The sequence below is a fragment of the Eublepharis macularius genome, chromosome 3 (assembly GCF_028583425.1).
Source record: "Eublepharis macularius isolate TG4126 chromosome 3, MPM_Emac_v1.0, whole genome shotgun sequence".
In the NCBI taxonomy this organism is placed as follows: Eukaryota; Metazoa; Chordata; class Lepidosauria; order Squamata; family Eublepharidae; genus Eublepharis; species Eublepharis macularius.
In genome coordinates, this window is record NC_072792.1 from 126,403,827 (window position 1) to 126,430,682 (window position 26,856).

The window sequence follows — 26,856 nt, forward strand, 5'->3', positions numbered from 1 at the left end:
TTACTGGCACTCTTGGTGGTCTTTAATGATGGAATGAAAGGTGTTCTGGTGTAAACTGGTCTTCACTCTTTTTTCTCTTTGTCTTCGATTGCAGAACCAAACTCTCACAACTTCCTTCTCCAGATTGAGCCCCTCTGCCATCCTCATAATCTCCTGAGAAGAAGGCTTGCTTTGTTCAGCAAAATGACTTTCTAGGGCTTCTTTAGCCGCAATACTAGAAATAAGAATATAATAGTCCTATCATAACCTTAGCACGATCTCAGGAAATTTCAAATATGTTGTTTATAGTTGGATGGCATGCCCATGCAGGAAAAAAGTGCAGAAACTGCATATCATTTGTCAAGTGGTGATTACACTCAGGTATGATACATGTGGGCAGGAATGGAAGGGCCATGGGTTACCATCAAGACATTATGCTTCAAAAAACTTCCATTGTCAATGTGTTCAAATGAGAGTTCTGGAAAAATACTGATTTCACTTTTTCTTGACCAAACATTTTCTCCACCACGCATTTCTCTAGCTGTCCATTCTTGTTTTACCAGTCATGAATAGTTTGCAAATGGAAGACAGCCCTGACTGGAAGCTTTTCATTCTACTCTGTGGAACAAATCAAAACCTCAGTAATAGTGTGAGCAAACCAAACACTGACAACAGCTTCTGAGCAGCACCCTTTCCCTTGATCTTTATGTGAGCAGAATGGGTTAAGTTTTAATGTGGAAGTCTTTCCATGTAGTACTGTTATTATAATACAATATGACTGGCCTCAAATAGGTTTTAGTAAAATCTCAGGTTTTAGTCGAATCATGTTAATAGAGTACACTTGGATGAGTGAGTCTGTGCTGAAGGTTCACACATTTCAACAGGCAGAATCAAAGTAGTTCTGTGGGAGTACGAAACGGTCCTCAAAGCCTACACATTTTGTTAACGTTCACCATTTCACTGTTGTTGTTTCTTCCTCATGTCCATTGTTTGCACCATTTTTCTAGGGCCACCATTGTAGTAAATTAACCTGGTATCATTTGATATCATTACAATATATAGTCAATCAAATGATGCCATTATTGAATATAGAAAAACAAAAGACTAAGGCTGTTGTTGGAAGAAAAATTATTTGTTGTACTCCCCCTATATGTTTTGCCTATGCTTTATCAGAGGGATCTATAGGAATAGAAATAAAAATAAAATAAATTACCATTAAAAAGCAATATTAAAAGACTTGGTAAAAATACACTAAACATTAAGATATGATAAGTGCATATATCCAGAACTAAAATTCCATAAAAATGGTTCAATATTATACAGGTGCATACATAGATGGATATGTATGTATTGCAAAGTGCCAGTTGGTCTTTCCAATATACTATTCTTTTAAACAAAATAATTTCTTGTCACACATAGGAATATCATACAATATAATCCATTTTCTATATATGCTTCTTAAGCCTGACACTTATATGACTGAAGGTCATATTTATACATATTAACCTGTTAATTCACAATGAATTCCATTGGGATCTAGCCCACCTATAAGACATTTTCCTTGTGGAAACTGTTCATTTTGCAACCTCACAAGCAAAATAAAAAAGCTTTATTAATCCACATGGTAAGAAATGATACACTATCAATAACTTCACACATGTATCTGTACTTGGATAGTATATGTTATTAAATTTCCTTTTGACAAGATGTGTATTGCTGAAACCTTGAGAAAACTTAGAATACATATTGCAGGACCCAAAAGTAATATCTATCTTTTTTAAAAAAAAAAGAGAGAGAGAGAGAGAGAGAGAGAGAGAGAGAGAGAGAGAGAGAGAGAGAGAGAGAGAGAGAGAGAGAGAGAGAGACCCTTTGGATCAGCACTTTCTTGAGCACAGCAGTGCTCTAGCAGACTTTACATTTGGGGCTGTTTTTAGATCTGGATGTCAACAGATATAAAATGCTTTGAAAAAGAGGCAGAATTGATTTTGAGACGGACGATTCTGGCCCCTCTGTTAAATGAAAGCTTCAAATTGTTATCTCTAATATGAGATGAAAACTGAGTCAAACCTCTCTGAAATTCTGTTACTGCGGGGACTGCTTTGGCCATACAATTATACAGGATGGTTGTATGTTTATCTAAGTTGTGGAAGTTTTGAAGTGTTCTATACAAATTATGTTTTAAGATCTATGTTTTCATCTATATGTGCACCTGTATAATATCTGAAACATTCTTATGAATTGTGGTTCTAGATACATGTATGCACTTTTCAAATGCTCAGCATATACTGCATTTTTACCGACTGCTTTTTAATGGTTATTTATTTATTTTGTTTTTAGTTATATTCTTATAGATCCCCCCTGAAGAACATGTAGGAGTTGTATAAATGAATAACATAATTTTTCTTCCCATTGTACCATTGTTCTTTTGTTTTTGTTTTTATGCTCTATTTTAGTGCAGTGGTTAAGAGCGGAGGGACTCTTATCTGGAGAACCGGGTTTGATTCCCCACTCCTCCACTTGAAGTCAGCTGGGTGACCTTGAGTCAGTCACAGCTTCTTGGAGTTCTCTCAGTCCCACCCACTTCACAGGGTGATTGTTGTGGAGATAATAATAACATACTTTGTAAACCACTCTGAGTGGGCATTAAGTTGTCCTGAAGAGTGGTATATAAACTGAATGTTGTTATTATTTTTGTTGTTGTTATTTTCGTGTGGCCCTCTTCTATATTTGCCATTACTGAATGCCAGTTAAGCCAACTTTGGGAGTGATGTTTCTTGAGTCAGTATTGCCCTAACTATGAATGAACTAACAGGTTTGCCCATTTAACAAGCAGCCTTCAAAAACTGATAAAAGAGGAATACTTCTTGTTCCCACTGAAAATTTATGCAAACAATGCTACTTTCTCTTGGCATATTTGTCGCTATTATATTGCATTGCTGCATTAATCACTGAGGAAAATCTAACATATTTACAATTCAAATTGTTTCTAAAACATTTTGTGCTTTTTATCCTTTTAAAGCAAACACAACTGTTTAGTTTTGTGGTATGTTTCTTTTGACAGGAAATAGGCTATGGAAACTTTGATTTGCTCTTAGAACTGAGTGTTCTGGTAGTTGCAAATAGTTTTAATTTTGACCTCAAGAGGGCAGTAGTATACTTTATGCTAGACTCAAAAACAACAGGAATATGGCTTTCAGCATCAGCTCCTAGAAATTCTCCTTTTTGATGAAAAAGAGGTGAGCTGCCTTGATATAGACTCTTTTTAAAGAGGATTAAGGTTCTGCCCATGAATACACATATTGAATTCAAACAATTCAGAAACAATCAGTCACATTTTGCCTCTGATACACCAATCATATTTCACTTGGGATAAAGTATAAGTAAAAATGTTTTTCTTCTGTTTACATAAATTACTTCTGTTTATGTAAATTTCCTAGTTTGTTTTTCCCAGAGTAGATCTATTAATGAGAGAGGCTACTTAGCTGAAAGATCACAGTTAGAAAAGGTAGTTTTTTGTTTGATGGGACATTTAGTGTACATACAAATTAGGACCTGGAGGCTACAGATGGAAATGCACATAAAAATGGATGCTGAATGTGCATTTTCTGGGACTGAAAATTCGAATCTAGCAGCAATATTTATTACCTTATGGTGGTTCTGCGCTTTCTTTTTCGTTCATTCACACCAACCTTTTCATTATATAAAGCTGTATAGTGGGAAATGTTGAGAGAAAGTTATTTCAAATGGCTGATGACAATGTGCATAGTGAAAGCAATTGCAAGCTGTGGGTTAATAATTGCATTATACATTTGCACTTGTTTCCCTTATTTACACCCTATATGCCTAAAAGACTGAGATCACATTCCACATCTGCAATTAACAGAATCCCCAGTTTGATTGATTGATTGATTGATTCCATTTATATTCTGCCCTCCCCATGAATGGGCTCAGGGTGGATAGAGTGCAGTAAATAAAATAAATTCCAGCAACTGATTAAAACAGAACACCACATCCACAACAGGATCAGCTAAAGCTGCATATGGGAGAGAATCGTTATAAAGAGTGGTGTAGTAGTTTGAGTATTGGGCCAGGATCAAGGAGAACAATGTTCACATCCCCACTGTGCCAAGGAGCCTTGTTGGGTGACCTTGGGCCAGTCACACCCTCTCAGCCTTACCTACATCATCAGGTCATTGTGAGGATAAAATGGAGGAAAGGAGAATTATGTGAGCCACCATGGGTCCCCATTGGGGATAAAGACGGGGTAGAAATGAAGTAAATCAATAAAGAGAGCATTTTTCTGGTCACTGATACCTCATGGATTAAATAGAATATATAGGGTTGGCAGTGTGATCAGATTTCAGCAGTTTACAGACTGCTCATTATCTTTCTTTCCAAGATGGAATAAAGTCATTCTAGAAATTAATCCGATAGTAGGTTCTAAGCTACAGCACAGATAAATCTTGAAATTGTTTTCTTAGATTTTGTAATGCTTTGTGTTACTGCTTAACATCTTAGTAGGGTATAGTATACTATAAAATAATTACTGTAAAAAGCAAAAACAAAATGGATGACATTTTAAAAACCTGACCATTTAAACATAGATACGCAGAGCAATCCTGAGGCCTGCCATGCCACCACCAGTTGTAATCCTGAGAACATGTGGCACCACTTGTCCACTCCCCAAGGACTTTTGTGGGAAAGCAATGCCGGTGGCCAAGCCTGGCAAGGCACAGCAAGCCTGCAGCCAGAAGCTCACACTAGTTGTTGCATTGTTGCCTTAACAACCTCACAAGCATCTCCCTGGCTGCCTCATGACAAGCGTGCAACTGGCAAGCAAAGTTGCAGCCAACGCGCAGACTATGATCCTTGCTGCCCCTTCACACCTCCTCCCCACCAGAAAGCAGGCAGTTGGGGACCACATGCCCCTATGGTCACAGCACTGGCATAGAGGCACACAGGTGAGAGGAGCTGCCTGGCCAAGCAGCAGGCGGTGCATGTGGCCTCCCAGGATTTGCAGCCAGCCGTGAGGGGGTGTGTAGCAACTGCTCCACCAATAGGGAGGGACACACCTGGGTGGCCAGCTGCGGGGGGGGGGGGGGGGGGTGAGGGTTGCTGAAACATGCCGCAGGAGTTGCTGGATGGATGGGTAATAACATTAATAATATTATAATAACATAAAATCCAATATAAAATCAATAATATAATACAAGATATGAAAAATAAAACCAAAATTTTAATTTAATTTATTTAAGAGACCAGACAATAAAGAAGGTGGCAGATAAAAGGTAGGTTGCTTGGTGAGTGGGAAGGAGAGAAGGAAGCAAGGAAAGTTTGAAGATTTATTTATTAATTTTATTTCAAATTTCTATTCCACCCTCCCCGCGAGCGGGCTCAGGGTGGATAACAACATATTAAAATACAATAAAAAATCATCTACATTAAAACAACAGTGTATTAATACACATTTAAAGCAGGATAGTGGACAACCTTCATAGGGAGGGTTAAGATTTTATACATCCCTTTTTTCAGGCTGGCAGAGGCCCAGCCTCAGCCATATGCCTGGCAGAACAACTCTGTCTCAAAGGCCCAGCGGAAGGATAGTAGGTCCTGCCGGGCCCCGATTTCAGCAGACAGAGGATTCCACCAGGTGGGAGCCAGGACCCCAAAGGCCCTGGCTCTAGTCAAGGCTAGGCAGGCCTCTTTGGGGCCAGGAATAGCTGTTTGTCCCCTGATCAGAGGGTCCTCTGAGGGATATATGGGGAGAGACGGTCCTGTAGATATGCTGGTTCCAGTCTGCACAGGGGCTTATAGGTCAATACCAGAATCTTGAATCTGATCCAGTACTCCACTGGCAACCGATGCAGCTCGCGTAAGAACAGTGTTACATGTGCGATATTTGGCACTCTCGTAATAACACACGCCGCTGCATTTTGTACCAGCTATAATCTCCAGGTCAGGCTCAAGGGCAACCCCGTGTGGAGTGAGTTATAGTAATCTAGCCTAGAGATGACCGTTGTAGTTAAGTCACGGGTTGACAGGTAAGGGACAAGTTGCCTGGTATGCCGCAGCTGGAAAAAAGAGGACCTGACAACTGATGTGACCTGTGCCTCCATTTTCAGGGAGGCATCCATGATCACCCCTTGGCTCTTAACCCTCAGAATTGGCACTAATGGTGCCCCGTCGAGGGCCGGGAGCTGGAGTCCCGAACCTAATCCCCCATGGCTCAGGTACAGGACCTCAGTCTTCGTTGGGTTCAGTTTCAGCTGACTCTGCTTCAACTAACCAGTCATGGCTGCAAAAGCATGTTCCAGGACATCTGCAGCTGAGTCAGGCTGGCCGTCCATCATCAAATACAACTGGGTGTCATCTGCATATTGATGACACCCAAGTCTGAAACTTCACAGCAACTGTGCAAGCGGGCGCATATAGATGTTAAACAATAATGGGGAGAGTATTGCTCCCTGTGGTACCCCACACACCAAAGGGTGGCAGGATGACAATTTCTCCCCAAGCGCCACCCTCTGTCCCCGACTGTGGATAAAATAGACAAGCCACTGTAAGGCAGTCCCTTGTATCCCCACATCGGCAAGGCAGTAAGTCAGAAGATCATAATGGACTGTATTGAATGCTGCTGACAGATCCAATAATATCAGCAGCACTGAGCCGCCTCTATCTAGATGTCTACGAAGATCGTCTGTGAGGGCAACCAGCAATGTCTCCGTCCCATGTCCTGGACAGAACCTGGACTGGAAGGGGTCTAGGGCTGAGACGGTTTCGAACCTTCCCACAAACGGGAGGTTCAAAACCATGCGGTAATTGACCAGGTCAGTGGGGTCCAGTGATGGTTTCTTTAAGAACCACATCTTCCTTTAATGGCCAGGAAAACCCCCAGAGCCTAAGGATAGGTTAACAATGGCCTCCAGCAAGGACCACAGCCCCTCGGCAGTGGCCTTTACCAGCCACGATGGGCACGAGTACAAGGGACATTTGGTGGGCCTAACTGATCACAGGGTCCTGTCAATCTCCTCCCCAAAGAGTGGGCTAAAATGATCAAATATTGGCCCCGAAGATGGCCAAGGGGTCTCTAGCTCATTCACTGAATCAACTGTGGCTTGCAAGTCGCAGCAGAGAGACAAGATTTTATCAGCAAAAAAGCTCTCAAAAGCCTCACAGCTAATATCCGTATTCAAAATTTGACGGCCTCCTTCTGGCAAGGAGACCAATGACCAAACCACATTAAACAATTTTGCTGGGCGTGAGCTAGCTGATGTGATGGAGGCTGCATAAATTCTTTCTTCACAGCCTTCACCACCACCTCATAGGCTTTCATAAACGTCCTATAAGATGATCTTGCCTCTTCGTCCCAAGATCGTCGCCACACTCGCTCAAGCCGTCTTAGCTCCCGCTTCTTTCATTGGAGCTCCTCTGTATACCAGGGAGCCCATCTTGCACAGGGGCAAAAAGGGCAATGGGGGGTGATTTCGTCAATGGCTTTGGAGAGCTGGCATTGCCAGTCCTCTACCAGCTCATCTAATGAACCACTGTGGAGCATTGGATCCTGCAAAGCAGTCTGGAACCCAGTTGGGTCCATAAGTCTCCGCAGACGAGTATAAATCAGTTCACCGCCATTGCGAGGGGGGGTGGTATCCCCAGCCAAGCCTTCAGGACTGAGTGGTCTGACCATGGCACCGGTTCTACCATTTCCAGTTCCACATTTAACCCCATCCCAAAGATCAAATCTAGCGTGTGGCTTGCTTGATGTGTAGGGGTTGATACAAATAGGGAAAGTCCCAGTGCTGCCATGGAAGACACCAGGTCCGCAGCCTGCACAGAGGAGGCATCATCAACATGGGTGTTGAAGTCCCTCAGCATCATCAGTCTGGAGTACTCCAAGGCCCACCCTGCTACCACCTCTAGCAGGCATGACAAGGTATCTGCTTGTGCGCTAGGTGGTTGGTACACCAGACAGATAGCCAAACTCTCCTCGGCACCCTACACCAGGCCTACACATTCAATGCCAGAGATCTCAGGGGCGGGGAGTGGCCTGAAGGAGAAAGACTCTTAGGCAAGGATTGCCACCCCTCCCCCATCCCTCCTATTAGGAACTGGTGGAGGACCGAATATCCTGGGGGGGGGGGGTCAGTTCTCCCAGGGCAACTGTTTCACTCTCCTTCACCCAGGTTTGTCATGCATACCAGGTCCACATCACTCACCGCAAAGAGATCTTGCAGTGTTGCGGTCTTATTGTTTATGGATCTGGCATTGCACAACATCAGCGTCAAAGGAAGGTTCTTTTTCCTAGCACCATCACCAGTGTTTCTCAGGATGGGACACAGGTTAGAAGGGCACCAAGCCATTCCATATCTCCGTGCCCTTCTCAACTGATATGGAGGCTTCTAGAGGCAGGGAAGAGAAAATACTGTGAGGAGGAGGGTACAGGGGAAATCCCCTGCAAGGCTTTGGGGGCCACTGCTTGTTATATATAATTCTCTGAACTGGACCCATTTGAGGATCTTTAACTATTTGGATTGGGCCTACATAGAGAGAAATTAGATTTTGATACAGAGTTTGGGGAGAAAAATAGGTTTGCAGAAAAAGAACAAAAGAGTGGATTTTTAAAAATCACACTGATAACAGCTTTCTGCATAAGCATAGCCAACGTGTCCTGATTCCCAAACACCTCAGCAGGCAGGCAAAGCAAGCAGGGGAGGAGGAAAGCAAGGGAGAAGTGAGAACCACTGCTCTCCCCACAGCCAAGGCAGCAACGCTGCAGGTGGGTGATGAGGAGGACATGGACAGAAGAGAAGGAGCACGTGAGGTTCTGCCAAGTAAGACTTCACTGCATGAGTCCAAGAACTGCATGAGTTAAATCATTTTATTTGAGACCAAATAAAATTTGGCTCCGATTCTTATATGAGTCCCCCTCTTTGTGTGCACTAAGGTGATAGGGATGAAAAATAGAGTTCCCGTTGGCCCCACCATTTGTGGCATTGGCTCTTCCGGGACCTGCCGGCCTTTCAGAGCAGGTCTCCTTCGTTTCTCACTGGTGGTGTCTCTTCTCCTTTTCTGGTAGTGGGGGTGCCGTTTCTGGAACCATCAGTCCTCCTTTCCGCTCCAGCCACTGCCAGTTCCTTGTTGGGCCATGCAGTCACTCCTCTTGGCTTGGTGTGGCGGGATGGGACTCGCATAGATCCTCTTCTCCTGTCCTGGTATGTGTGTGTGTGTGTGGGGGGGGGTTTCTTCTCTCCGGGGCACTCCACTGTGAAGTGGCCAGCAGCCCCACATCTCAGGCACAGTCCTTGCTTCATTCTTCTCTCCTTCTCAGCCAGGGCAGTCAACTCTTTTGGACGTGGCTCCTCTCTCCATTGGTGTTCTGCTGTCCCTCACCGCTGGCCTACCTGATGCTGGAGACGAAGCAGTTTCACCACATGTTTGTTCCAAACTCACACCTTGGCTGCCTGCGCTCTGAAATCTGATGCAAACTCTCTCACAGACCAATCCCCTTGTCTCATGCACTTCAACTTGGTCCTCACCCTCTCTTCCTTGAGGGGATCTTCGTATTGCGCCTTGAGCGCACACAGGAAGACTCTCACACTCCACAGTTCTGGCGCTCTGGCTGTGTAGAGCATGACATACTGTTTTGCTGCCATTCCCCTCAAACAGGAACTCAGGTAACTCACCTGGCTGGCTTCATTGGGGAAGGTGTGGAACTCCACCACTTGCACTAGGAAATACCCCAACTCTTTGGGGTCCCCTTCAAAGCGAGCTTCCAGCTTGCATAGTCCCAATGGCTGTTGGGGTTGAGGTCCCCATACTCTTTCTGTCGGCAGTAATGGGACTCCGCCTTGAGGTATAGGTAGAATCAGTGGGTGCAATGGCACAGGGGCTCCTTGCCCATCTGGAGGTCCTGGAGGTCCTTGCCTGGGTCGGCCCCCTCGGCCCCCTCCCAGATCAAGTTGGAGGGCAACCCACAGGAAGTCCTGAACATTCTGCATGAAGGTGTACATGTCCCCCTTCATCTCCCCCAACTCGGCCCGAAGTTCTTGTACTGCCCCCCTGGAGGTCACTCCCAGCAACTCCTCTGGCTTTGGTTCTTTGTCCAGATCCTCCTCTCCCTCAGGGAGGTCCTCTCCCAAGCTTAGAATTTGTTTAAACAGGCAGCTCTGTCTACGATTCAGCAAGTCCATTCCCCTTCTGGTCAACGCCATGTGAGGGGTCCAAGCTTGTGGGGTGCCTTCAAACAACCCCTGGTAGCTGAAATCACTCCTTGGGAGAATAAAACAGGGCAGCACTTCTCCTTCAGCCAACACACTCATGTTGGGCCCACGCTCATCTGCAGGATCTTTGGGGTGTTCCTCTGTCAGCCCTGTAGCACTAGTATCCTCTCCCCCTTCTGCCATGGCTCAGGTGTTAGGATTCAACAGTTGCTCAGGTTCAAAGATCAGAGGGTAGGGATTCCTGGCGGTTCTGCCAGGTAACTCTCATGAGTCCAGGAACTGCATGAGTTACAGCATTTTATTTGATAAGATACTAGTTCATTCCCTATTACACTCCTTGCAAGGAATGGCATTGACAAGCACATATATAGGAGTCTAAGCCCAGCTCCAGAGTTTCCATCCCCCTCCCTTTTAGTAAGCAATTAGCTAAGTTTAATAAATGAACAACGGGACATTGCAGAAATGATGTGTGAGAAACTCCAAGGCCATGAGGCCTTCTCTGAGCCAAACTACAAGTGATGCCTGACACTAATTGGACACTTGTCAGCTTCCCTCAAGTTTTGATGGGAAATCTAGGTGTCCTGGTCTTGCAGCTTGGCTCTCCGACTGCTGTCCAATGGACATTTCAACTGTCACTTGTCCAACATTCTGCCAAGCTGCCTACATTTCCCATCAAAACTTGAGGGAAGCTGACAAGTGTCCAACTAGTGTCAGGCGTCACTTATAGTTTGGCTCTCAGGTGAAAGAGAAACCGCAGGCTGAGCAAGACATAAGCAGGCTGTCTCATCCCAGGCAGAGAACTGCTTCTAACATCAGAGTCACACAGAGTCACACAGGCCTTGCAGAGTATGACAGGAGACATCCTGACAGAGCAGCAAACTCAGGAGCTGCCACTACCTCCCTTCTCATTGAGGCAGTGATGATGCATGTACATGGAGGAGGAGGAATGGGAGACTTGAGAACTACCGTGGATGGACAGGCACAGAAGCAATAGCAGTGAGCAGGTGGACAGAGGAGGAAAGGAGGGGGCACAGTGGTAGGGGGACTAGGCAAATGGGGCAGGAGCAGGGCACTGGTGCTGTCAGGATTCTGCCTCCCTTTTGAGTTTTTTGCAGGTCGCTGCTTATAATATAATAGTATCATGATATTGTACTTTGTGCCTTGTAGTAGTTGGATGTTGGATGAGGATCTAAGAGATTGTCATGTAGCTTTTTTAATGATCTTGGACCAGACTGACATATTTTGAACCACTGCAATATGTACAGCATCTGCAGTGAGATGATAGCTTTTACAAATGACATCTCCAAATAACAGCAGCCAGACTGAATCTGTTGTGGTACTACATGTTCCCAAAGTGCTTCTTTACATCATTAAGTGCACCATTGCATCTGAACTGATATTTTTAAAATAGGAGTTTTTCTGTTTGGGCAATTCATGTTATTCCAGTACAGTTCCGGAACACTTTTATTATTCAACTGTGTAGACTAGGCATTATGTATAATAAGGCTTGACTTGCAAGGAGAGATATTGCACGGAGTGTGTGCTACTCCATGGTGACGTAAATGTGTTAACTAGAAACGAAGATTGATGGGGATCCTGCCATACCTCCTACTTGTTCTGCCTCCTCCAGCCACTTTGTCAGGATTGATTTTAGTTTGCAAGCATTCTTGAAGCTTAGCTGCAAGTTTTCGAAGCGGCAAATAGTTGTTTGGCTGAATTCAGAGCCATGCACGGCAGCCAGAGCTTCTCCAACATTTGTTTGGGTATATCCTGCCAAAAGAAAACAAAACTACACACTCAAACCAAGAAGGCAATGCACTTGCTTATGTTGAAGATCCATTCCCTACAATTACTTCTGAGCACTTTTTGTTTAACATTAGAAATGCGATTCTGATTTTAAGCCATTGATAGCCAAATGATTTATATTCCATGATCAAACAGATTGTCCTAAGGAAGTGGACCACTTCCATCGGGCTTGCTATCATAACCTCACTAACATGTTTGATATAGATTTGAGAATATACATTTCTTGTAACCTAGAAAGTACATGTTCGTATTTAGATTTTGTAAATGTGACTATTTTATATCATTGCATCTAACTTTTTCAATATGATTGACTTGACTCAGAGGTGGCAAACTATGGTTTGTCACTGTGTAAACAGGGGCTGTATGATTTTCCCTTGTTCTTATACTACAGAAATGGAACCAGAGATATTTTTAAACTTCCAAAAATACCTAATTGCTTTATTTGCATTAGAGGGGAAAAGTCAGGTGAAATCAGGGATTGAAAATTTCTGAGGTAAAATTCAACATATATAACTATCACTGAGGTAAAATTCAGAACATGCACAGACGTCAGTTCCTATGCTCTTCACTGTTACTTAAGGCTTATGCTTTTAGGCTCTGGTTTCCTTGTTTTTCTCTAAGCACTTGAGTTGCGTTGTCTTCTCTTTCTCTTTTTGGATTAGGAAGGCTGGTACCAACTATCTAGTACCCCAAGCCCCCTCTATTCACACAGCAGTGCACAAACTAGAGAGCTCTCCAGAGTGACAAATCATGGCTTCTCATTAAATCTGAATGCTTTGTATGGCATAATACGCTATTACATGCAACTTCAGTGCAAAACTGCAAGCAAATAATAACAACAGTTCGTGCATATATACTGCTCTTTTAGACAGATTAGTGCTCCACAGAGCAGTGAACAAAGCCATTGTTATTATGATCCCCAAAATACATCTGGAGAACTGGGGCTGAGAGTAGTGGCTTACCCAAGGCCACCTGCAGAGTTCATGACAGTACTGGGATTCAAACCAGCAGAGTTCTGATTTGCAGCCCAAATACTTAATTGCTATGCTGGGGACAGCACCTATTAAAACATTTGGCTGGAGGATAATCAGGTCCATGCCTACCAATGAGATGGTGTAGTGTAATGGAGCATTAGTTGTAAGTCCATAGCCTCTGGTTCAAATCTAATCTTAGCTAAGAGAATACTTCACAGGTCTCAGCTCCCAATCTATATTATGGTATTCCAATGAAGTAATAGCTTTAATGAGAATTTTGGTAAAGACATTGCTCAGAGAATGTTTATACAGCACTTAGGGCGTCATATAAATACTAAGTGTAATTACTATTTCTTTACTGTTTCTTTAGCCAATCCTTTTTATCAGAACATGGACCATATCAATCCAAACAGGAGATTTACTCCTGTATTAACAATATTCTCTCTCTATTAGCCTTTAGGTGTCATTTTCCTGTGGCTGGACCTGTATGGATCAGAAAGCAAAGTCGCAAATGATTATCCAATGTCAGTATTTCAGTGGAGATGAACCATTGAAAGAGGAAGTAATAATATTATCCTGAACACCCATTTGATTGGAGCTTCCATATACTGCCCACAGAGGAAGGCCACAGGGTGGTTTGTTTCTGGGAGCTACTCCTCTCCATGAAGTAGGCACGCATGCCTTCTCTTTCCCAATAGGCCACTACACTAGTAACATCTGAAGTAATTCTGAATCAAAGAGCACTCACAGACTTCTCTTGTACTCTCAGCCAAAAGGCTTAAGGGGGCCTTTTCAAGTGTATTTTTTCTTCATTAGGCCCCAGTTTATTTGACAGTAGGAAGTGTATCTTTAAATCATAATGGACCTTTTGCCTTAGTTCAGCTAGGAGACTGTTAGATTGAGTGATGCTAATTACTATTTTGCCACTCCGGTGAGACAAATAAATATGAGGCCCTCCTAGAGGATCTTAAGGAGACATCGCGTTTGCCAGGATGTTTGTCGGGGAAAAGGAGGAAGGCACTTGGGGGGTTGTTATTTTATTTTTAAGTGAAAATGTTTTTTTTAACTATAATTAAAACTGCATGGAAAGGTGAGATATAAACAAACAAGCAAGCAAGCAAAATGAATGCTTTAAAATATATATCTATAGTTGAAAGATGATTGACATACCCAGCTTAATTCTCCTCAGCTTGAACTCATTGGCAAATTTTTCCAGTTCTCTAATCTCAGGAGAATCCATGTCTATTGGTTCTTCAATTTGCTTGTTTTTCTTGCGGAATTCCTGCTTAAAATCAGCGCTGGAAGGGTCTTCTCCAAGGATGGATGCATGCATGGGAGTAAAGCTATGGCTGAGAGCACATGAACTGGCACTCAGTGCGTGGTCAGGGAATTTATAAAGGCAAGGGGTAAGGCCACCTGTGAGATTTAAAAAAAAAACATATATCATCATTTCTAGCATTGTTCAGTGGACTGTTCTTTGCTAGACACATTATCATCTAGCATTTATGGCTTGTAACATGCCATATGAAGATCTACCATTGAGTAGGGCCATGGCTCACTGAGGGAGCACATGCTTTGCATGCAGATGGTCCCAGGTTCAGTTCTTGGCATCTCCAGTTAAAAAGGGTTGGAAGCCCTTGAGAACTGCTGCCAGTCAGAGTAGACAATACTGACCTCAACAGACCAGTGGTCTGAGTCAGAATAAGGCAGCTTCATATGCTAACCTTCAACTGTGTTAAGATGGAGTAGGGGAGTTTACAACTACCATCAATTACTCTACATAATACAGATTTATGAATGAAATCTTGAAATTGTTCTGATTGAAATGAAATCCAGCATTCTCTTTGGTTTTTATCAAAAATCGGTTCATAATTTTACATAGATTGTTTCAATGAAGACTGTGATTCAGCCTCTCCCCCCACCCTCATACAATGTTATTGTTACAGCTTTGGTTATATATTTTGTTTCTTTGTCTGTTTTAAGGAGTTGTTTTAAGATGGACCGCTCATTTAAATTTATTATTGCTGCTCTGTTTTATAAACTTTTACAGCTATTTTGATGTAATGATTTATTCTTTGATATGCCTGTAAGACATTTTAGCCTCTCTAGAAAGGCAGCAAATAAATACCCTAATAAATACATATTAATTTTTAAGCAGTCTTCTTTGGCATCTAGGTACAATCCAAGCAAATACAATTTATTACTGAATTACTTTTAAGCCCTTTTGTGATTTCAGTGGGGCATGTTTCCCTGTTGAACTTAAAAGTGTTTAGCAGTGCTGGGATTGTTCCCAGGTTAAACTGGATGTAATCCAGCCAGCTCACTAGCACAAATAACTGTCCATGCGAGTATTCACCTAGCAAAGCAAATGTATACAAGATGACAGTTCTTCAGTGAATAGTAAAATCACAACTGGCAATTCACAAAAAAGGAAGTGAAAGTTTCACATAAGTTCACTTCTTCTGATGTTCCATGGCTCATACAAGCAGACTGCTCACATGAGCCGTTATTTACACCTAGTGAACTGGCTAGCTCAGTTCTACAGAAATCAACATAGATAGCAGCCTCCATTTCAACAAGACTCCCTCTTGATTGCACCTCTTGTCTTTTTCTTCCTGACTGTGGGTTACTTGGTAAATCTTTCAACTGTGTAGTGGTGGAGCATGGCCCAGTGGTAGAGCATCTGCTTGGTATGCTGTAGAGGTCCTGGGTTCAGTCCCCAACATCTCCAGTTAAAGTGATCAGGTAGCGATATTAACCTTGATAGACCCATGGTCTGATTCAGTATAAGGCAGCTTCATATCATGTGTTCACGTCCTCATACCTTAGTTTGATTTTAATGGAAGTTTTATATATTTGATATATTTTACAGAAAAATATGCAAAGAATTTTAACAGTAGTCAAACAAATAAAAATGTAACAATTTATTGCCCCTTCTCTGTGCTGATTCTTATAAAGAACAAGCTGAGCTTTTTTAAACATAATATTTCATCAATGCCTGTTTGAAAAGGAGAAACCAAATTGCATAAAAATGGGTGGACTTGCCTTGTAAACTGCCAACGCCATTCACAACATTGGGATGAGGCATGGTGCAGGTCTGCAAAATGCGACTTTGAGAGAGACTAGCTGCTAACATGTCAGAAGCTGCAGGCTTGATACCTGTTAACAGAAGTGGAAAACCAAGAAGAGACTGCAGTGCAAACTGCCTTAAGTCCTTTTCAGCAGAAAAGTGGGAATAGTAGGTTTTAAAACAAATAATTATTATAAAAGCATATATAAATGGAACATATCTATTCTTTAGAAATTAAATAGATGAAGATCACCAACCAGGAATGCTTTTCACCTAAATGCTTCTGAAATTCCACTCATTCAAAGTTCTCCCTGGATTTTGGCATTCCAAATTACCTCATTTCCAAACTGTAATTCATACATTAGGAATCTGTGTTTTTGAAAACTAAATTTTGTACACAATTCTGTGTACAAGTATTTTGCCTCTGCTTCAGTAGTTCACACCTCCTTCTCTACATTATCAGTGTGCATACATGCATTTATGATGGTGGTGGTGAGTGCTGTCAAGGCATAGCTGACTTATGGTGACTCCTAGTGGGGTTTTCAAGACAAGAGGCTAACAGAGGTGGATTGCCATTGCCTGCATCTGCAACTCTGGTCTTTGTTGGAGATTTCCCATGCAATTACTAACCAAGGTTGGCTTAGCTTCGAGATCTGACAAGATCAGGCTTGCTGAGGCTATCCACGCCAGGGTATGGGCATTGATAGAACACTGCAAAAAAGCATTTGGGATGTGATTGTGTGTATAATTACATTAAGATTATTTGCATGTAGTGTTTTACTGATGTGGAAATTCACCTTAGTGCATTGTCAAAACATCATCATAAAGCAATTTTGGAATGACCCTGTAGATACTTGGATCAGGATGCCTTTTTGTGCAGTGTTTTGTCAATGTGCATGTTTGCATTAGTAAAATATTACACAAACATAATTTTGATACAATCACAAATATGATCACATTAAATTTGTTTGTTGCGTTTCTCAATGCACACAAATACACATTGGTAACACGGACATTTAAAAAGTTCACATGTACTGAAAAAACTAAAAACTGGCAAACTTCCCTCTTCCAGTGTCATAAGTTTAGAAATTCTCTTAGTTAAACCAGAATACAAGAGGAATGGTTCTGAGTGAACTTCTGGCACAGTAAAAGAATGGAACTGGGGAACAATTTCATTCCCTTCTCCATCAGTAATTCCAATTGAGTATGGGGCACATCTAAAAATACCTGTGACACAATTTTTAAAAAATCATTATCGATGGCTAAGGAAAAATAATATGGTAATTCAAATATATTTTTATTTTTATGATAATATTTTTCTGTGACATTTCTCTAGCTCCATGATGCCACCAGGCTTGACTTGGGGTGACTGCTAGCAATATTTATTAGCCACTCACTATTCAGGCAGAATTCTGGCCAATGCATACCACTGTATGTGGCCTGCACAGAATATTTAAAATATAACCTTTTCAGCATAAAAGGAGAAATATGGGGAAACCTGAATGTTCCCTGAAAATAATCATAGATTTCTATATTTTATTATTTACACTACTTCTATGCTCCTTTCAACAGTGATAGCAGAAGTATTATTTTTATTGTTTTCTTTTAGCTTCCTATGTGATCCTAGTCATTTAGGGATCATGATGACAATTTCCGAACTCTATATGCCAAATCAGATTAGCTAATCAAATCCATTTCCCCATACTCTGAATGTGCAAGCATTTTCGCCAGTTTGCAGTCCCAAAATTATGCAAAGAATGTTCTTTTCACAAGGGGGACTTCTGGGGGGTTCCTCAAATATCCCCTTCCCATTTTAACTCAGTATGTTACAAAGCTGATCTTGGAAATGTTTGTGCTGGGTTCAACTAAGTTTCACCTTATGATATTTAATTTCCATTAAAAGAGGCTATAAGCCATGCCTACTATATGAAAACTTCTTGCACTCCACATGGTACAGCAACCTTTGGCACATACTAATTTGATCCAGGAAGAGATCCCTAAATATAATGAGAAGGCAGACGATATGGCACCCTTACTGCAGCTAAGCAGGTGTTCTAGGTGTGTGCCTGAGTTGGAGATATTGTTCCATGATGGAAGAAAGGTGTGATACAGATGCAAGAAATAAATTGGTGGATCAGTAACCAGAACTCTGTTCCGGCATTCAGAATACCACCCATGCTGGATCAAAGAGGAATATTGTAGATATGTTCTCAATGAGTGAGACAAAGTCTCTCTGAATATCTTCAGCCACCCTATGGAGGACAAAAGTCTCAACAAGAATACAGGAAATGTAGAGTTAGCTATTCAGACAATTAAAATAAACGATGGCAGTCAGGGCTGAGTATATTCTGGGCTGAATTTCTATTTCCCACAATCCCCTGTTTTCTCTGCACCACGTTTTTAAAAGAAGCAATATGGCTTTGTGTTATTAGTATGCCTTTGAAATATAATTGCCACCTATGTCTTTGTTTGATCTAAATTCCAAGACACATTGACTTTGCTTAAGTGGGAACAAGGGGGAGACTAGAAACATTGCTCAGTTCCAGATAAGATCCATCTCCCAGAAACATTTGTACTTGATTTTAACATCTTTTTTTAAATCTTTAGGAGCCAATTTTGGCTGAAAAGTGGAATATTACAAATAAATAAGCTTGCAGGCCAGTGGAAATCAGCTGCTTGACATTTTTTAAAAAAGGAATCCTGAATATGAATTTGCAGCTGGAGTCACTCGGTCTGCATACGTATATATGTTGGTAATCTTACCAATATGTGCAGGCCCAAAATACAAGTGCTACATATTTTATGGCCCAAGCAAAACACTGTATAACCTGAAAAACTAATAGTTAGTTTGTAATATTGTGAAGCATGTATAACTTAGAAAAAATGGATGATCTTTACTTCATTTCCTCTGTCCTGAATAATGTCTTCTGAATAACTCTGGCTGAGCTTTACATATGAGGTCTAGAGCCTCTGTCTTTAGTTTGCAAGTTTGAAGAGGCAATCTATTGTTGTCTCAGCTCTGCCCCTTGAACAGGAAGTAACATATTAACAGCCACAATAAAATTCATTTCATTCATTCTATTTATTACAGCAAAAGCCAGCAGTAAAATAAATACCAGACTATTAACATTGTGTCACATTTACGCACAGGCCTGTCCATAGGAATGAAAAATAATTCCAACAAATATTGGTCAAGAATGTTTCAAGGCCTGCAATAGATTCTAAAATCTTGCTGCATAGATTCTGGAACTGAGGTCAGCTACGGATGAAGTTAAATATGTGATCCGTAGGAAGAGACTTTTATTATGTTTCCTACCTAGAAAAAAACCTTATAGAGCCATTATTTATATAGCTGAAAAATGTTTAAGAAAACATTTCTTACCTGCCATCACCCCGTATGTAGCCTGCTGGTTTCCATAATGACAAGAAGGGACGGAATAATGCAGACCTGATAGAGTGGCTCCCAAAGTTGCCATGGAGAAGCATATGTAGGAACATTTAGGAGTTGGAATCAAAGACAAAACATATGAAACTGGTAAGAAAATTCAAGAGGCATCCTTTCAGTCAGAAGGGAAGATATTGTCTTGAAATTTGGGTCTGTCTGAGTCAACCCACTAGAGAGCCATTTCTCATAGCTACACATATGGTGAAGGAGCAACTCAAATATATGGCTACATACACAGTTTTTAAGGCAGATCAGATTTACAAGTCAGGACAAAAGAAATCTCCTGTTGAGAAGAAGCACAATAAATGGGGTCTGGAGTCTGATCTGGGTAAATACTGAAGCAATCAGAGGAACACTTCCATACATTTTGAATTCTGAATCTATCCATTCCTCCCTCATTCTCACACATCATTTCCAGACACGGACAGGACTGACAGATTGATAACTCTTTCTAGATTTTGTGGGTGGTGGTGCATGGCTGTTCTTAGTTGGTGGAGCAATTTGTCTGACCTGCTAGGCAGCTTCCAGGAAACCATGTAAGATGGCCCCACATGGCTTCTACAATAAAGGATATAATCTAGAGTCCAGACTATAACTGTTTTCACTTGATTGTACAGTATATCAAAGTACTAGATATTAAAATAGGTTTGCAGCTCAAAATGTTCCTCAGGTGCTGCTTCTGGGGGCCAGGAGATCTTCAGGAGCAACAAGAGGGGGGCATTTGAGGCTGCAGCAGGAGGTGGGAGATGAGAAAGCTGCAGTCCACAGGTGGTTTGATGGGTAGCTGTGTTGGTCTGCAGTCGAATACCAAGATACAGGTCCAATAGCACCTTAAAGCTCTTGAACGCTCATACCTTGGAAATCTAATTGGTCTTTAAGGTGCTATTGGACCCAGATCCTATTCCACAGGTGCAAATCCTTCCACCCATGAAAACACTTGGGTGGATCCAAACCAATCACTCCAATTTTTCATTCTTTTCAGACTTGATTTAAATTATTAACATAGATCCAAATCTTAGGAGTACTCTACTTCACATTTCATTAATAACTCAGCACTTGTCAATTCCAATTCTCCAGAATTCATAAATTGGAGTCTACCATAACATTCAAGGTTTAATGGTTTTTTTGAAGCAGTTATAGTTAAATATAAAATAATACTTTCCTTGCTGTCCATTTTAACACCTGTCATAATATGATTCTGAAATTAAAATAAAAGCTCTGTAACGTCTACTCATACAAAACCCTTAAAGAAGCTGGAAAAGAGACTTGCCATTCTTTGTCACTGAGTGTCATGTATTCCTGATGGAAGCATTAGAGGAAATTAGGAGGCAGACGAAACTCATCCGATCCTACAATCTATTTTTGCCGGTGCAGTGGCACATCCCAAAGGAGAAGGGGGGCAATTTTCACCACCTCTTTCCCACATCACGTTCAGTGTTATTTCTGGGGGTCTGCTGAGCCCTTAGTGTTGATGGAAAGCTAGGGGCTGCAGTGGGAGCGGTCAGCGTCACAAGCAGACTACAGGATCCAACCATAGTAACATTTTCTGTCAATGAGTTTTCAGTGGGTCATGTCTTTTCATGGATTACTCAGAGAGATCCAAATTCTTCAGTGCTTCAAATGGTCAGCCCAAGTCATTGTCATGACTATTGCTGTCGTTCAGGATCCTGCCTTATTTTGAAACCTTATTTTAAAAATTCTCTGTTTTGTGACAGCACACAATCTGACAGATTGCGCACAAGCCTGCAGACATATAAAAATAAGAGTTGAGAAAACTATGCTGAGGCTGACATCTCCCCCTACCACTGCCTTTGCAGGGGTATATAGTGGCATGGTATATAGAGGCAATGAAGCAACTGTGTGAGCACCTCTGGACCAAATTCATTCAATTCACCTTTCAGCCTTCTTTAAGCATTGAGTGACTTAACCTTTGAAGAAAAAAGATGGTTGAAAGAGGGCATCTTTATCCTGGAGTTTAAAGAGAGATGCTAAAACAAAGAGAAGCTAAAACAAGTAGAAAAAAAAACATATGATAAAAATCTCTTTTATGTGTTAGTTATTGATTCAACATGAAGGGAGGCATAGGAAGCCCTACCAGCATTTTTAAAATTCATGCAAGAATTCATGACCTTCTGGTCCCACTTCATAATAACATCTCCCTGCCTGTTGTCATTTTGTACCTATGTACATGATCGTATCTGCCAAGTGAAAATGTGGCAAATTGTATAGTTGCTGATCCTAAAATGGATGTCACTTTAAACATATCCAAGATTCTCTCAGATATGTTTTAGGCAAAACCTTGTTCTTTTGGAGAGCAATGAATTATGAGACAATGAAGGTCTAATTACAACTGGATTTATTCTTAACAACGTTTCTTGATCATAAACACCTTTGCTTTGAAGTAGATTTCAGAGGATCTCCATTCTGCATATGTAGGCACAGAAACATAATCCAAATGTTACAAAGTTATACTTCACTTTACTGTAGCTGTTCAATGCTATATAATAATGTGGACTGGCACACAAAGTGCCTCTGGAGTTAGTGAGAGAAAATAACATAATAAAGGCTATTATTTTTAAAAAGTAAAATACAGATCAAATAACATATTCCAGAAAAGATTTAGTTCTGTATGCTTATGTATTTCTTGCCTGAATTTTGATGGTTATACATCCTGAGGATTTTAAACATACTGAACAAATTTTAATATTTTCCATTTTGTTTGAACTTGAAAAACCTGATCCAGATGGTTCCTTAAATGTATACTCACAGGAAGGATGCATACCCAGAGAACGGTGAACAGGAAAACTCTTTCATGGAATGATATTCAAGCCTTTTACTGATGAAGAGCTTCTGCCTCATGCTACGAAACATAGTCTTCTCTTCCTCAACCTTTTTCTTTTGGGTTTTTTTTTGGTATTGAACATCTAGATGAAAACTTGCTCACTATTTTGGTATATTTTTGGTTTGTAATGAGAAAAAGGTATTACCCTACTACTGTTTTTGGAATTTTTAATGGCACAATATCTTTGAAACATGCTTACATTTTAAAATTAGTTTCTTCCCCTCATCCAGAATGTACAGCACTTGATAACTTCTGCCTCTATCAAAGTCTTTGACATATGAGCATAATGAAGACAATATTATATTCTATTTTCTGTGACTTGTATTAGATTAAATGTATAGATACTAATGAAGCAGTGTTAGAATTCAATAACAAGGACATTTCATGACACTTAGGACAACCAGTTGTTTTTGGTCAACTAGAATTAAAATAAAATTACTAGCCACTGGAATCAAAGGAAGTGATTTCTGGCGAAATTTGTTTAGGCTTGGATGGCTGTGCAGCTTTGCATACATTTACGCTTTTGAAGTCTGTACTTCATACAACACAAAACTTCATTTTTTCCCCTTCCCCAGCATATGTAAGAAATAAGAAACCAATTTTATACTGGTGAAAATTAGTTTTCATTGGATACATTCATTTTACTCATTCAAAAATTTCAGCATGGAATAAAATTGATTGTGTCATGTGATTAACTGATAGGAAATTTGTAATAGAAAGCATGCATGGCAATGAAAACTCCAAAACTTATTTATATTGTATAGACAATTATGAACCTAGCATATTAGTTTTCAGTTTTTCCTTGAACCTGTTTGTTATACAATTATTTAACTTTGCTTTCAAATCATTTGAAGTATCCTTAAGAGCTCCTTTTAATATTTTTTTCTGCATACTCTTTTTCTTAAAGCACTTGTTAAGCGTGTGAAAGATGTTGAGGCAGTAAAATAGAACAGAGACAAGAACATAATTGTTATTATAATAAAAAAGTACCTGTAGACACCACATTAGTGGCATGATTGGAGACGGGTAAACACTCTGCAGCACTATGATGCATTATCAGAGGCAGAGTGGGAGATGACTCAGAATTCAAAGGGATGAAGGTGTCAGTTGAAGGAAAGGCTTGACAACTCATTCCCACCAAAAAAGGAGAAATAAAGCGATGCCTTGTCTTGCTTTTCTCCCAAGCCAATGCTATGCAGTTCAGAGAAATTCAACTTCTATCTAACTCCCTCACTTGCATATATACATGACCCAAACTATGATGCTCAGGCTGGTCGTGTGCAGGTATTTATACCATGTGGAAATCCTTTGATCCATTTTAATGTGCTTTGCTTGGCTGGATTGCTACATCATGCTGGAACCTCCTTCTGTCCCACCCCAACATAATAGACACCCAATTAATGACGGGAAACCAGAGACACAATTTTGCAGATTCTTTAAAGCAAGCTTTTGTGAAGAAACAGTAGCTGGAAGGTGTTCTTTCATCCCAATTTCTGCTCACAAGATAGTTGCAGAAAGCTAGTGTTATTCATCGGTAGTAACACCTGTCCAAAAAGAGGGGGGCAAAAGTCCTCCACAGGCAAAGTAATTGGCTGAAAAACTAAAATCTTGCAAGAAAAAAAGTTATGCAAGAAAAGTAAGTACAAGAACTACATGGATATGATCTGATTTAAATATTATGGCAAAATGAGATTCAGAATTAAACATGTTCAAGGCTCTATTCAGATGTCACAAACAAAATAGTTTGAGATAAGCACATATCCACTTTATTTGGGGGCATGTGCAATTTGCTCTGTCCTCTGTTTTCACTTCCCTTAGGCGTGAAGCCATGATTGAAGAATACTTTAGGAAGCCTTTGATCTAATTCTGATTGTGTCATCAAAATGTGGGCACTTTAACAACTCGCGGGGTTGTTTGGGATTCAAATCATGGTTTAATGCTATTTTAGAATCTTGGCTATAAGGGAAGAAACAATTTCAATTTGTTAAAACACTTGCATTTGGACACCATGACATACCTAAACCAGGAACTTCAACATGTGAGTGGAGAACAGAGGGGAGAAAAGACAAGCAGGATGAGCCCCACCCGCCATATAAACCATGTTCATGCTCATCACAGAGTCCAGTTTGTTTCTAAAGACTGAATGGAGTTCCAGTGATTTAACATACATATATACGTACACTGGTTTGCATGAGTAGAAAACACTAAGTGTATGTTTAGGATAGTAACTCTTAGAAAACTAGACCAGGTAGATAAAAGTAGACCAGGCAGATATATTATTTGACGAGGGGACTTTACTATCAGGAATTCTTTTATTTTATTTATTTATTTATTTCAAATTTGTATTCCACCCTCCCCGCAAGCGGGCTCAGGGCGGATACCAACATATTAAAAATACAATTAAAATACAATAAACATGCATTTTAGACATACATGGACTATGTTTTTGTAAGATGCTGAACTAGGGACTTCATTTTGTAACTTTATGTATTTCAACTTCGCAATTTTTAAAAATTTTGTAGCTCCACAATGTGATGGTGTTAGGGGAAAAAGTCTGAATGATGTTCTGCTTAATGTTCACCTCACATGTGTGTTAAAAGCATGGGTAAATTTATAATAATAAAAGGATGTGGATGTCTGTCTGGGGTAGGCATAATTCATAAAAAAATAAAGCTAAGATTTTCAAAATTGGCCACCAGATACAAATGAGTGTCCAAAATTAAGGGAATCAGAACATCCTGGCCTCAATTGTCTCCAGAACACCCATCTGCTACTGGTAAAGGAAGCAAAAGTTCACTCACTTAGAGGGCAGGAAGGTGGATAGAGCACACAGAGAGAAGGTAAAATATATCCCCTCTTTTACAAAACAAACCTTCAGACAAGCTTTCTAAATCAGGATAATGCTCACTGGAATAATTGTCTAGAGGTAGAAGTAGTTGTGCAGACATGAGTTACAAAATATGCTTCCTATTATGCTTACATGTCTTATTTCAAATCTTTATTATTTATGGGAAGTATAGAAGGAACATCTCTCAGACATTTTGAATCAAGTCAGAATACAAAACCTGGAAATGACATCTAATGGTGCAGAACTCTTAAGGATTGTAGGTTGTGTTCTAACAATGGGTAGCTCTCATTTGAAAATATTTGGTCTTCCTGAACCACAAGAAGATGATAGCTATGTGCATGCAAAGGATTATGTAATGGAGACTGCATATGATCCTGAATAGCTTGGAGAATTCATGTGAAAATATGTATCAAAGAAACATCTAAAATATTACTGTTGCTGTTTTCAGTAAGAAAAGAAGACATAGTTTTCATAGATGCAGCAGGTGGAACAGGAAAGACATTTCTTATAAATCTACTTTTGGCTAAAATTCGCCAACAAGGATGATTGGTTTTGCTGTTATTTCAGCAGATATTTGTTTTGACAGAAAGCAGAATGGCTCATTCAAACTAATATTACATATGTCAACTGCTGACAAACCAGGGCCGATTCCAGATGACTAACCTTAAGTCGCTTCATGCCGCCCTCTTCCGGATCGCGACGGGGAAAATGCGAAATATCGCGTTTCCTCGCGCGAGTTTTGCGCGACGACGCGCAAAACTCGCGCGAGGAAACGCGATATTTCGCATTTTCCCCGTCGCGATCCGGAAGAGGGCGGCATGAAGCGACTTAAGGTTAGTCATCTGGAATCGGCCCAGCTTGCAATATTGGCGGAGAAATAGCAAAACCTACAGTTTTACAAGGTTGTAGACATTGTAGTATGGGATAAGTACCACATCTCACAAGGCTATGTTAGAAGCTTTAGACCACATATTGCAGGATTTGTGAAAAAATAACTACAGAGTCTGTGTTGTAGTAACTGGGGCATTGTGACAAACACTTCCTATTATTCCATGCAGAACAAAAACTGATGAGTTGCAGCCACACATCAAATGATTATGTATTTGGAGTAGTTTCAGATGGGTAGCCTTGTTGGTTTGTACTAGAAGAGCAAGATTAGGAGCCAGGAGTAGTGTCTAAAAGCACTTTTTGAGGGAAAATGTGCAGATACATTTTTTTTAAAAAAAGCATATTCTCTCAGGTGATGAACCATGAGGATGTCCTGCAGCTAGTATTCTCTACTAGTAGAGCTAGTAGAGAATAATTGTATCATATTTAACATGAGAAATTGAACAAAATGCCACAGATTGGGGGGGGGGGTGCTGACAGGTGAACTTATTCTGGGTCCCAAAGTTTTAGGGGCAGAGAAGCACAGGGCTAGAGGCTTTTTTCACAAAATAGTAGCAAAGCCATGTAGATTCTTACCTGAAAAAAACCCCACCAGATTTATAGTTTCTCCCAGATTTCTCTGGGAGAAACTATAAATGAAAATTCCTAGTTTATTACATGCATAAAACACTTCAATTAATACTTTACATCACTGGAACAAATGAAATGATTCTCTGAACAGTTTGTATCATGGACAGCCATAGCCAGTGTAGCAAAGCAAACTGCTAAAGAAAAAGGATTAAGA

General features: G+C 40.7%; 1 protein-coding gene across 1 annotated transcript; it reads right to left on the reverse strand.

Moving 5' to 3' along the window:
• Positions 1-23,468, reverse strand: POU1F1 (POU class 1 homeobox 1). The gene is made up of 6 exons (XM_054974758.1): positions 23,327-23,468; positions 19,432-19,509; positions 14,150-14,395; positions 11,805-11,969; positions 3,625-3,685; positions 1-214 (listed from the first exon to the last, which is right to left on the reverse strand). The coding sequence occupies exons 1-6, from the start codon at positions 23,466-23,468 to the stop codon at positions 1-3; spliced, it is 906 nt and encodes a 301-aa protein (XP_054830733.1).
• Between the last annotated feature and the right edge of the window lie 3,388 nt (positions 23,469-26,856).